This window comes from Pristiophorus japonicus, unplaced genomic scaffold, assembly GCF_044704955.1.
Source record: "Pristiophorus japonicus isolate sPriJap1 unplaced genomic scaffold, sPriJap1.hap1 HAP1_SCAFFOLD_396, whole genome shotgun sequence".
NCBI lineage: Eukaryota > Metazoa > Chordata > Chondrichthyes > Pristiophoridae > Pristiophorus > Pristiophorus japonicus.
The window spans coordinates 235,514-248,302 of record NW_027253827.1 but is presented as its reverse complement, the minus strand read 5'-3'; the positions used below and the strand labels follow the sequence as shown (position 1 = coordinate 248,302).

Genomic DNA, 12,789 nt, shown 5'->3' with positions numbered 1-12,789 from the left:
CATTCCTCACAGACCCTCTCCCCCCCCCAGTCCCATACTTACCCCACACCACTGCCCCATTCCTCACTGTCCCTCTCCTCCCCCAGTCCCATACTGTCCCCACACCACTGCCTCATTCCTCACTGTCCCTCTCCTCCCCCAGTCCCATACTGACCCCACACCACTGCCCCATTCCTCACTGTCCCTCTCCTCCCCCAGTCCCATACTGTCCCCACACCACTGCCCCATTCCTCACTGACCCTCTCCACCCCCCAGTCCCATACTGTCCCCACACCACTGCCCCATTCCTCACTGTCCCTCTCCTCCCACAGTCCCATACTGACCCCACACCACTGCCCCATTCCTCACTGTCCCTCTCCTCCCCCAGTCCCATACTGTCCCCACACCACTGCCCCATTCCTCACTGTCCCTCTCCTCCCCCAGTCCCATACTGTCCCCACACCACTGCCCCATTCCTCACTGTCCCTCTCCTCCCCCAGTCCCATACTGTCCCGACACCACTGCCCCATTCCTCACTGTCCCTCTCCTCCCCCAGTCCCATACTGTCCCCACACCACTGCCCCATTCCTCACTGTCCCTCTCCTCCCCCAGTCCCATACTGACCCCACACCACTGCCCCATTCCTCACTGTCCCTCTCCTCCCCCAGTCCCATACTGTCCCCACACCACTGCCCCATTCCTCACTGTCACCCTCCTCCCCCAGTCCCATACTGTCCCGACACCACTGCCCCATTCCTCACTGTCCCTCTCCTCCCCCAGTCCCATACTGTCCCCACACCACTGCCCCATTCCTCACTGTCCCTCTCCTCCCCCAGTCCCATACTGTCCCCACACCACTGCCCCATTCCTCACTGACCCTCTCCTCCCCCAGTCCCATACTGTCCCCACACCACTGCCCCATTCCTCACTGACCCTCTCCCCCCGCAGTCCCATACTGTCCCCACACCACTGCCCCATTCCTCACTGTCCCTCTCCTCCCCCAGTCCCATACTGTTCCCACACCACTGCCCCATTCCTCACTGACCCTCTCCCCCCGCAGTCCCATACTGTCCCCACACCACTGCCCCATTCCTCACTGACCCTCTCCTCCCCCGGTCCCATACTGTCTCCCGACACCACTGCCCCTCACCTCACTGACCCTCTCCTCCCCCAGTCCCATACTGTCCCCACAACACCACTGCCCAATTCCTCACTGTCCCTCTCTTCCCCAGTCCCATACTGTCCCCACACCACTGCCCCATTCCTCACAGTCCCTCTCCTCCCCCAGTCCCATACTGACCCCACACCACTGCCCCATTCCTCACTGTCCCTCTCCTCCCCCAGTCCCATACTGACCCCACACCACTGCCCCATTCCTCACTGTCCCTCTCCTCCCCCAGTCCCATACTGTCCATACACCACTGCCCCATTCCTCACTGTCCCTCTCCTCCCCCAGTCCCATACTGTCCCCACACCACTGCCCCATTCCTCACTGTCCCTCTCCTCCCCCAGTCCCATACTGACCCCACACCACTGCCCCATTCCTCACTGTCCCTCTCCTCCCCCAGTCCCATACTGACCCCACACCACTGCCCCATTCCTCACTGACCCTCTCCTCCCCCAGTCCCATACTGTCCCCACACCACTGCCCCATTCCTCACTGTCCCTCTCCTCCCCCAGTCCCATACTGACCCCACACCACTGCCCCATTCCTCACTGACCCTCTCCTCCCCCAGTCCCATACTGACCCCACACCACTGCCCCATTCCTCACTGTCCCTCTCCTCCCCCAGTCCCATACTGTCCCCACACCACTGCCCCATTCCTCACTGTCTCGCTCCTCCCCCAGACCCATACTGTCCCCACACCACTGCCCCATTCCTCACTGTCCCTCTCCCCCCCCAGTCCCATACTGTCCCCACACCACTGCCCCATTCCTCAATGACCCTCTCCCCCCCCAGTCCCATACTGTCCCCACACCACTGCCCCATTCCTCATTGACCCTCTCCCCCCCCCAGTCTCATACTGTCCATACACCACTGCCCCATTCCTCATTGACCCTCTCCCCCCCCAGTTCCATACTGTCCCCACACCACTGCCCCATTCCTCACTGTCCCTCTCCTCCCCCCAGTCCCATACTGACCCCACACCATTGCCCCATTCTTCACTGTCCCTCTCCCCCTCCAGTCCCATACTGACCCCACACCACTGCCCCATTCCTCACTGTCCCTCTCCTCCCCCAGTCCCATACTGTCCCCACACCACTGCCCCATTCCTCACTGTCCCTCTCCTCCCCCAGTCCCATACTGTCCCCACACCACTGCCCCATTCCTCACTGTCCCTCTCCTCCCCCAGTCCCATACTGTCCCCACACCCCTGCCCCATTCCTCACTGTCCCTCTCCTCCCCCAGTCCCATACTGTCCCCACACCCCTGCCCCATTCCTCACTGTCCCTCTCCTCCCCCAGTCCCATACTGTCCCCACACCCCTGCCCCATTCCTCACTGTCCCTCTCCTCCCCCAGTCCCATACTGTCCCCACACCACTGCCCCATTCCTCACTGTCCCTCTCCACCCCCAGTCCCAAACTGTCCCCACACCACTGCCCCATTCCTCACTGTCCCTCTCCTCCCCCAGTCCCATACTGCCCCACACCACTGCCCCTCACCTCACTGACCCTCTCCTCCCCCAGTCCCATACTGACCCCACACCACTGCCCCATTCCTCACTGACCCTCTCCTCCCCCAGTACCATACTGTCCCCACACCACTGCCCCATTCCTCACTGTCCCTCTCCTCCCCCAGTCCCATACTGTCCATACACCACTGCCCCATTCCTCACTGTCCCTCTCCTCCCCCAGTCCCATACTGTCCCCACACCACTGCCCCATTCCTCACTGTCCCTCTCCTCCCCCAGTCCCATACTGACCCCACACCACTGCCCCATTCCTCACTGTCCCTCTCCTCCCCCAGTCCCATACTGACCCCACACCACTGCCCCATTCCTCACTGACCCTCTCCTCCCCCAGTCCCATACTGTCCCCACACCACTGCCCCATTCCTCACTGTCCCTCTCCTCCCCCAGTCCCATACTGACCCCACACCACTGCCCCATTCCTCACTGTCCCTCTCCCCCCCCAGTCCCATACTGTCCCCACACCACTGCCCCATTCCTCACTGACCCTCTCCTCCCCCAGTCCCAAACTGTCCCCACACCACTGCCCATTCCTCACTGTCTCGCTCCTCCCCCAGTCCCATACTGACCCCACACCACTGCCCCATTCCTCACTGTCTCGCTCCTCCCCCAGTCCCATACTGTCCCCACACCACTGCCCCATTTCTCAATGACCCTCTCCTCCCCCAGTCCCATACTGTCCCCACACCACTGCCCCTCACCTCACTGTCCCTCTCCTCCCCCAGTCCCATACTGTCCCCACACCACTGCCCCTCACCTCACTGTCCCTCTCCTCCCCCAGTCCCATACTGTCCCCACACCACTGCCCCTCACCTCACTGTCCCTCTCCCCCCAGTCCCATACTGTCCCCACACCACTGCCCCTCACCTCACTGTCCCTCTCCTCCCCCAGTCCCATACTGTCCCCACACCACTGCCCCATTCCTCACTGTCCCTCTCCTCCCCCAGTCCCATACTGACCCCACACCACTGCCCCATTCCTCACTGTCCCTCTCCTCCCCCAGTCCCACACTGTCCCCACACCACTGCCCCATTCCTCACTGTCCCTCTCCTCCCCCAGTCCCATACTGACCCCACACCACTGCCCCATTCTTTACTGTCCCTCTCCCCCTCCAGTCCCATACTGACCCCACACCACTGCCCCATTCCTCACTGTCCCTCTCCTCCCCCAGTCCCATACTGACCCCACACCACTGCCCCATTCTTCACTGTCCCTCTCCCCCTCCAGTCCCATACTGACCCCACACCACTGCCCCATTCCTCACTGTCCCTCTCCTTCCCCAGTCCCATACTGTCCCCACACCACTGACCCATTCCTCACTGTCCCTCTCCTCCCCCAGTCCCATACTGACCCCACACCACTGCCCCATTCTTCACTGTCCCTCTCCCCCTCCAGTCCCATACTGACCCCACACCACTGCCCCATTCCTCACTGTCCCTCTCCTCCCCCAGTCCCATACTGTCCCCACACCACTGTCCCATTCCTCACTGTCCCTCTCCTCCCCCAGTCCCATACTGTCCCCACACCACTGCCCCATTCCTCACTGTCCCTCTCCTCCCCCAGTCCCATACTGTCCCCACACCACTGCCCCATTCCTCACTGACCCTCTCCCCCCCCAGTCCCATACTGTCCATACAACACTGCCCCATTCCTCACTGACCCTCCCCCAGTCCCATACTGTCCCCACACCACTGCCCCATTCCTCACTGTCCCTCTCCTCCCCCAGTCCCATACTGTCCCCACACCACTGCCCCATTCCTCACTGTCCCTCTCCTCCCCCAGTCCCATACTGTCCCCACACCACTGCCCCATTCCTCACTGTCACTCTCCTCACCCCAGTCCCATACTGTCCCCACACCACTGCCCCATTCCTCACTGTCCCTCTCCCCCCCCCAGTCCGATACTGTCCCCACACCACTGCCCCATTCCTCAATGACCCTCTCCCCCCCCAGTCCCATACTGTCCCCACACCAATGCCCATTCCTCACTGTCCCTCTCCTCCCCCAGTCCCATACTGTCCCCACACCAATGCCCATTCCTCACTGTCCCTCTCCTCCTCCAGTCCCAAAGTCAGTGCTACGACACCACTCCTGACTTCAGCCAAACTGTCCATACGTCAGCCAACAACAGCACAACATCAGTAACAGCCTTAAACAAGGAGAACTTTGAAGAATGAAAACACACAGCAAGGAAGGCCCAGAGTTTAACCAGCTGCTTGAAACCACAAGTCAGTTTGTAAACGCTAAGTTCCCCATGATCCCTTTCAGGAGCGCTGGTGAGGGCTCCTTCCTGCCGGTTTGTGCCCGGTGTTGCTGGGAGGATTCAGCACCTGGTGTGCAATGTTGCAGTGTACCCAAAGCAGGAGTGGGTCCAGCAGGAAGCACTGGACCCTAATTTAAACAACATTTACTCTTACATCATGCTGGCGTTGCACCCGACACCACAGTGAAACCCGATCCAATATCACGGGCAGCGGTCTTCAGTCTGAACATGTTTACACAATTCCTGCCCGCCATATTGGTCGCAGGAGGCCGATAAGCGGCCGGGAATCCGGCAGTGCGCAATGGAATATCTAGGTCTATGGCTAAGTACTCGGCTCATTGGTATATCATCCATGTAAGTCATCCAGGGAAGCCCCAATACATTCATTGTGTCTGCTGATGAATCGCTGCATTACAGCGATTGACCAATGGGAGTTTGATGTTGATCCGGTCAGAGACACTCACTGGCTGCAAAGGCCAGTCACAGGAACACTGGATAAACTACTGGAGCAACGACAACATCTGTAAATTTACAGATAATCCCAAACGTGGTGGGAATTGTAACCTCACCCATACATTTCACTGTCACATTTCAGTATCAGTGACAAGTGAAAATAAAGTTGAATTCTGTTTGCCTACCTGTTGAAATTTTCATCCCCAGATATTACAAATCGCTAAACAACTGGTGAAAGTTAAAGCTTCTGATAATCGGAAGCGACATAATCTGTTTGAAATCTTCCACCGATCACCTACCTCTCAGCTGCTTGGAAACATCGGATAAACATTCTGCGGTTTCCAAGTCATCAAATCGAAAGAAACCTGTTTAAATAAATCAGTTTTCATCAAAGCAAATCTGTGCAGAACGTTATTAAAATATGTAATTTAGATTTGAGTTTGAATCCAGTGTGTGATTTTACCGTACCGTGATCCTGTACTTCTCTTAGTATTCTGTCCAGCATTGGTACCCCATGGCGCATATTCACAAAGGCTCCCCACATCACCTTCTGGGCCCCAGAGCCTTTCCCCATCACCATCTTTAGGAGAAGTTTGGAACTGTCCGCCAGGTTTCCCTTCTCTGTGAGCTCAGTGACTTTCTGTAAAAAATAATATTAAATATATTGGTCAGTGGAGTGAAGGGACAGCGGTGAATGTTAACGGGGACAGATTCTCCTCTTATTGCGCATGTGCGAGAGGACAGACTGGGCGGGGAAGAGGAAAATAAGGGGGTGTTGTTTTACTCCCGGTAACAGACCTGCTTTCAGTCCTGAACACGATACCTCTCTCCCCACAAAACCCGCCCCCTCTTCAATACCACCCGAGCATGGTAACACAGCCTGCCTGCTTTCAGTCCTGTATACTATACCTCTCCACCCTCCCACCCCCAACACAGCCTGCCTGCTTTCAGTCACCTATACACCCCCACTCCCTCCCACCCCAACGCAGCCTGCCTGCTTTCAGTACCCTACACTCTCACACTGCCCCCCCCCACACCACCGCCCCCCCAGTTAACACAGCCTGCCTGCTTTCAGTCCTGTATACTATACCTCTCCACCCTCCCACCCCCAACACAGCCTGCTTGCTTTCAGTCACCTATACACCCCCACTCCCTCCCACCCCAACGCAGCCTGCCTGCTTTCAGTACCCTACACTCTCACACTGCCCCCCCCCCACACCACCGCCCCCCCAGGTAACACAGCCTGCCTGCTTTCAGTCCTGCACACACTACCCCCCCTCCGCCATGTCAGTGGTAGGGAATCTGATAGACAATAATCCGTTAAAAAATGGTCACTTTGAACGACATGGGTTAATAAATTACAGCCAGCACCAAGGATGAGAGACATCAGTTATATGGAAGTGTCTGTTTGACACCCCTGGTCTCGATGTATAACTAGGCAGAGTTTCAGTAACTCTTTGGTATCCCGTGCTGAGATCTTGTCTGGATCGGTTAGTATTCAGACTCCAAGGTTGGAAAAGTTAGGAATGTTGTGATTGAAATAAAGAAGGTGACCCAGTTGGGGTTTTAAAGACAATGAGGGCTTTTGATTGAGAAGAGAGAGAAAAGTATGATTCCCTTTGGGGAGTATTTCAATAACCAGAGGTGATAGATTTACAATCATTGAACAAGATCCAGAGGGAGGACGAGGAGAATTGTTTTGTCAAGAGTTGTCAGGATCAGGAACGCTCTACTTGAAAATGTGGTGGAAGCTGATTCCATGAACCATTGTAAAAGGGAGTTGGATAAGTACTGGCGGATGAAAAACCGATTGGGTGAAGGACAAGTTGAAATTTGAGACTAATTAGGACTGCACTTTCAAAGAGTCAGCAGACACGACGGGCCGAAAGGCCTCATTGTGATGTAAGTTTCTGTGATTATAATTATAACCGTAGAATTTGCTGCAACATCCGGAGGATCGTCATAGAAACAACAAGTTGAGTTCACACAGGTATCGGAATCAATATCATTTGAATTATTCAATTGGGTTGATCAAACAATCCCCACAGGTTTTTTTGGGTTGATTGCGCTGTTTGGGTCCAATGCTTGCTCACTGACTTAACGTTTTCTAAAACAGTATCTTTCCTTTTTGCACGGAGAGGTTTAATCCTCATCTCACAGTCCCTCGGTTTGCTTTAATTTGTTTGTGGATCACTCACCTCAGGGACTTCCCAGTTGTTTCTCGCCTCTGTTTCCCAGCGCTACTAAAATTCCTGCTTCCCTTTGCCTTCAGCCCACGAAGGGTTATCTCAGACCCGTTACCCGTGCAGAGACTGACGGATCCGCTGGGTATTTTCACAGCTGTGTTACTGTTTCAGATTTACAACATGAACAGTTTTAATCCTCTTTTTCCCATTGGGCTGTTCCTCTTCTGTAACATTCTCCGATTCTAAGCTCGGATATCCTGCCGGTTCTGTGATGTTTAAATAATCCAAACTCTCTCTGTATCCCTCCCACTCACCCGATGTTCTTGTCCACTGAAATGCCTCTTGTATGTTAACAACGAGCTGACTCCATCCACCCCTCCTTCCATTGCCTGTTCCAGTCTGTCCCGGTAGAATTTTGTCAACTTGAACAGCTGGGAATCGCTGCAGTCCGTCAAGAATTCTCTGATTGTAGCGTTCGGATCTATGAACACAAATGGAGAAAAATAAACAAGCTATCGCCATTCTATCCGGGCGGCTACCATCTCTGTTGTACCTCAGGCTGAAACCTCCTGTGAGCAATGTTATCAAACATCTACAGAAAACCCATATACACCCTATGTGCTACATCCCATCGATCAACAGAGTCAATTCTTTAAAACAAAGTGTGTAAATGTTTCAAACACCATTTAGAAACATAGAAAATAGGTGCAGGAGTAGGCCATTCAGCCCTTCGAGCCTGCACCGCCATTCAATGAGTTCATGGCTGAACATGCAACTTCAGTACCCCATTCCTGCTTTCTCGCCATACTCCTTGATCCCCCTAGTAGCAAGGACTACATCTAACTCCTTTTTGAATATATTGAGTGAATTGGCCTCAACAACTTTCTGTGGTAGAGAATTCCACAGGTTCACCACTCTCTGGGTGAAGAGGTTTCTCCTCATCTCGGTCCTAAATGGCTTACCCCTTATCCTTAGACTGTGACCCCTGGTTCTGGACTTCACCAACATTAATAAGAACATAAGAACAGAAGAACATAATAATTAGGAACAGGAGTAGGCCATCTAGCCCCTCGAGTCTGCTCCGTCACCCAACAAGATCATGGCTGATCTGGCCGTGGACTCAGCTCCACTTACCCGCCCGCTCCCCGTAACCCTTAATTCCCTTATTGGTTAAAAATCTATCTGTGATTTGAATACATTCAATGAGCTAGCCTCAACTGCTTCCTTGGGCAGAGAATTCCACAGATTCAGAACCCTCTGGGAGAAGAAATTCCTTCTCAACTCTACAGCTAATCTCTTCCAGCTCCCCCTCATCATCCCCTAAACCCCAACGTTCACGAATCAACCTTATATTATGGATTCGAAGAGTCTGTCCATAGCTGCAGTGGACTAATTGTTCCAGTTCCCCGATTTAGCGTCTCTCCTCCATTCTTGAACAGAGGCGGTACCTGGGTTCCTTCAGTGCTCAAGTACATTGGTTATATCGAAAGTGGATTGAAAAATTGTGCAGTCTGTCTCTTCTCTCGTTAGCTTTCTTTAACATCCTGGAGTGTGTGACCTCTGGGGCCAGCGACTTACCCACCTCACTAATTTGCCTCAGTCCCAAATCGTTCTCGACAATAATCTCTAACCATGGTCCCACATCCTCCTCTATTCCACCTATATTCACACTTCCAAAATCCTGTTTAGAAACTCAAGGAAAGGTATGCTTTCTCCTCAAAACGTCATCTTCCATAACCAGATTCCCCCTCCGTCCCGAGTCCTATTGCCGTGAATTATGATGTCACTTATTATAAACGTTTTATATTATCTGTTGGCCTTGCCCCTTCTACCATTTTAACCAACCCCGCCCGATCTCCCCTTTCACCTTGCTGGTACATCTCCTACATGACTGATCATTTGCTGCAGTATTGAGCGCTCTGATCTGATTTTGGGACCGATACAAACCAGCTATTAATACAGCCATCCACAGCAATGTTCTCTGCCTGCTGGAAATGTTCCAACCAGGAGCGTTTCTCTCCTAGTCTTGTACAAAATCGAAGGCACGTCGCATAGATGCTGGATCCCAGCAGTCTTGCTCTTAACTTTCAAATGTGTGGGAATGACTTTTACATTCACACACGTAAAATTCAGTCGGTTCTTCGTTACTGCTCATCCTCGCTTGTTCTTTCAAATAAAGAGATAGAGATCGAGAGAGATAGATGGAGATACTGAGATATAGAAAGATAGATAGATACTGTATCTCTCACTACTTCAAAATCTCCCTCCATTTTTCCTGGAAATATCTTTTCACCATTTCATTAATCTGCTGTTGCCGCTCCATCAAGTTGTATTAATTACACTCCCGAGTCACAGACCCGGATTTTCCCACCCTCCAGTCATACCAGCTGGTACTATTCCCACTGCTCCATCCGCCTTTTCTGTAAAACCATTCCCTTCGCTTCCCTTCTCCCTGAACTCTCTCTAGTACCCCAAGAACGTGAACCCTTCGCTCCTGTTCCAGCCCTACCTCATAAATCCCTTTATAAGAAGCCCAGTGCACAACAATCCGGAGATCACCACCTTGAGGCCTTTATTTTGTGTCTAGTGTGTAATTCTTAATATTCCCTCTACTAAGGTATTTCTGTCACGGTTACTGGTTCAAACCATGGAGATTTTCTGCTCTCCTTTCCTTCCCATAGATGGTACCACATATTTCACGTTCTTCCCTCTGGCACCAGGGGGGGAATTTACCATCCGGGACCTGCTCAGGGCTGCCTATTCTCGACTATAGACTCTCATAGAAACATAGAAAATAGGTGGAGTAGGCCATTCGGCCCTTCGAGCCTGCACCACCATTGGATAAGATCATGGCTGATCATTCCCTCAGTACCCCTTTCCTGCTTTCTCTCCATACCCCTTGATCCCCTTAACCGTAAGGACCATATCTAACTCCCTCGAATATATCCAATGAGCTGGCATCAATAACTCTCTGCGGCAGGGAATTCCACAGGTTAACAACTCCCTGAGTGAAGAAGTTTCTCCTCATTTCAGTCCTAAATGGCCTACCCCTTATCCTAAGACTGTGTCCACTGGTTCTGGACTTCCCCAACATCGGGAACATTCTTCCCGCATCTAACCTGTCCCGTCCCGTCAGAATCTTGCATGTTTCTATGAGATTCCCCTCTCATCCTTCTAAACTCCAGTGTACAAAGGCCCAGTCGATCCAGTCTCTCCTCATATGTCAGTCTAGCCATCCCAGGAATCAGTCTGGTGAACCTTCGCTGCACTCCCTCAATAGCAAGAACATCCTTCCTCAGATTAGGAGACGAAAACTGAACACAATATTCCAGGTGAGGCCTCACCAAGGCCCTGTACAACTGCAGTAAGACCTCCCTGCTCCTATACTCAAATCCCTTAGCTATGAAGGCCAACATACCATTTGCCTTCTTCACCGCCTGCTGTACCTGTATGCCAACTTTCAATCTGATGAACCATGACACCCAGGTCTCGTTGCACCTCCCCTTTTCCTAATCTGCCACCATTCAGATAATATTCAGCCTTCGCGTTTTTGCCCCCAAAGTGGATAACCTCACATTTATCCACATTATACTGCATCTGCCATGCATTTGCCCACTCACCTAACCTGTCCAAGTCACCCTGTAGCCTCTTAGCGTCCCTTTCACAGCTCACACCGCCACCCAGTTTAGTGTCATCCATAAACTTGGAGATATTACACACAATTCCTTCATCCAAATCATTGATGTATATTGTAAAGAGCTGGGGTCCCAGCACTGAACCCTGCGACACTCCACTAGTCACTGCCTGCCATTCTGAAAAGGATCCGTTTATCCCGTCTCTCTGCTTCCTGTCTGCCAACCAGTTCTCTGTCAGTATATTACCCCCAATACCTTGTGCTTTGATTTTGCACACCAATCTCTTGTGTGGGACCTTGTCAAAAGCCTTTTGAAAGTCCAAATACACCACATCCACTGTTTCTCCCTTGTCCACTCTACTTGTAACATCCTCAAAAATTTCCAGAAGATTTGTCAAGCATGATTTCCCCTTCATAAATCCATGCTGACTTGGACCGATCCTGTCACTGCTTTCCAAATGCGCTGCGATTTCATCCTTAATAATTGATTCCAACATTTTCCCCACCACTGACGTCAGGCTAACTGGTCTATAATTACCCGCTTTCTCTCTCCCTCCCTTTTTAAAAAGTGGTGTTACATCAGCTACCCTCCAGTTCACAGGAACTGATCCCGAGTCGATAAGACTGTTGGAAAATGATCAACAATGCATCTATTTCTAGGGCCACTTCCTTAAGTACTCTGGGATGCAGACTATCAGGTCCCGGGGATTTATCGGCCTTCAATCCCATCAATTTCCCTAACACAATTTCCCGCCTAATAAGGATATCCTTCAGTTCCTCCTTCTCACTCGACCTTCGGTCCCCTAGTACTTCCGGAAGGTTATTTGTGTCTTCCTTCGTGAAGACAGAACCAAAGTATTTGTTCAATTGGTCTGCCATTTCTTTGTTCCCCATTATAAATTCACCTGAATCTGACTGCAAGGGACCAACGTTTGTCTTCACTAATCCTTTTCTCTTCACATATCTATAGAAGCTTTTGCAGTCAGTTTTTATGTTCCCGGCAAGCTTCTTCTCGTACTCTATTTTATTTTCCCCCTCTTAATTAAACCCTTTGTCGTCCTCTGCTGAATTCTAAATTTCTTCCAGTCCTCAGGTTTGCTGCTTTTTCTGGCCAATTTATATGCCTCTTCCTTGGATTTAACACTATCCTTAATTTCCCTTGTTAGCTACGGTTGAGCCACCTTCCCCGTTTTATTTTTACTCCAGACAGGGATGTACAATTGCTGAAGTTCATCCATGTGATCTTTAAATGTTTACCATTGCCTATCCACCGTCAAGCCTTTAAGTATCATTTGCCAGTCTAATCTAGCCAATTCACGCCTCAAACCATCAAAGTTATCTTTCCTTAAGTTCAGGACCCTCGTTTCTGAATTAACTGTGTCACTCTCTATCCTAATAAAGAATTCTACCATGTTATGGTCACTCTTCCCCAAGGAGTCTCGCACAACAAGATTGCTAATTAGTCCTTTCTCATGACACATCACCCAGTCTAGGATGGCCAGCTCGCTGGTTGGTTCCTCGACATATTGGTCTAGAAAACCATCCCTAATACACTCCAGGAAATCCTCCTCCACCGCATTGCTA

The 12,789-nt window shown here is 51.8% G+C and overlaps 1 protein-coding gene and 1 pseudogene across 1 annotated transcript in view; one reads left to right on the top strand and one right to left on the bottom strand.

The window, feature by feature from the left end:
* Window positions 1-12,789, top strand: part of LOC139250592 (zinc finger protein 729-like) — a 539,046-nt pseudogene that overhangs the window by 292,921 nt on the left and 233,336 nt on the right.
* The window catches only part of LOC139250594 (NACHT, LRR and PYD domains-containing protein 12-like), a 112,640-nt gene that overhangs the window by 67,581 nt on the left and 32,270 nt on the right, over window positions 1-12,789 (bottom strand). The window contains exons 6-8 of the mRNA XM_070872993.1: window positions 7,886-8,052; window positions 5,854-6,025; window positions 5,685-5,750 (exon numbers count right to left, since the gene is read on the bottom strand). Coding sequence (XP_070729094.1) covers window positions 5,685-5,750; window positions 5,854-6,025; window positions 7,886-8,052 — 405 coding nt within the window. The remainder of the gene's footprint in view (window positions 1-5,684; window positions 5,751-5,853; window positions 6,026-7,885; window positions 8,053-12,789) is intronic.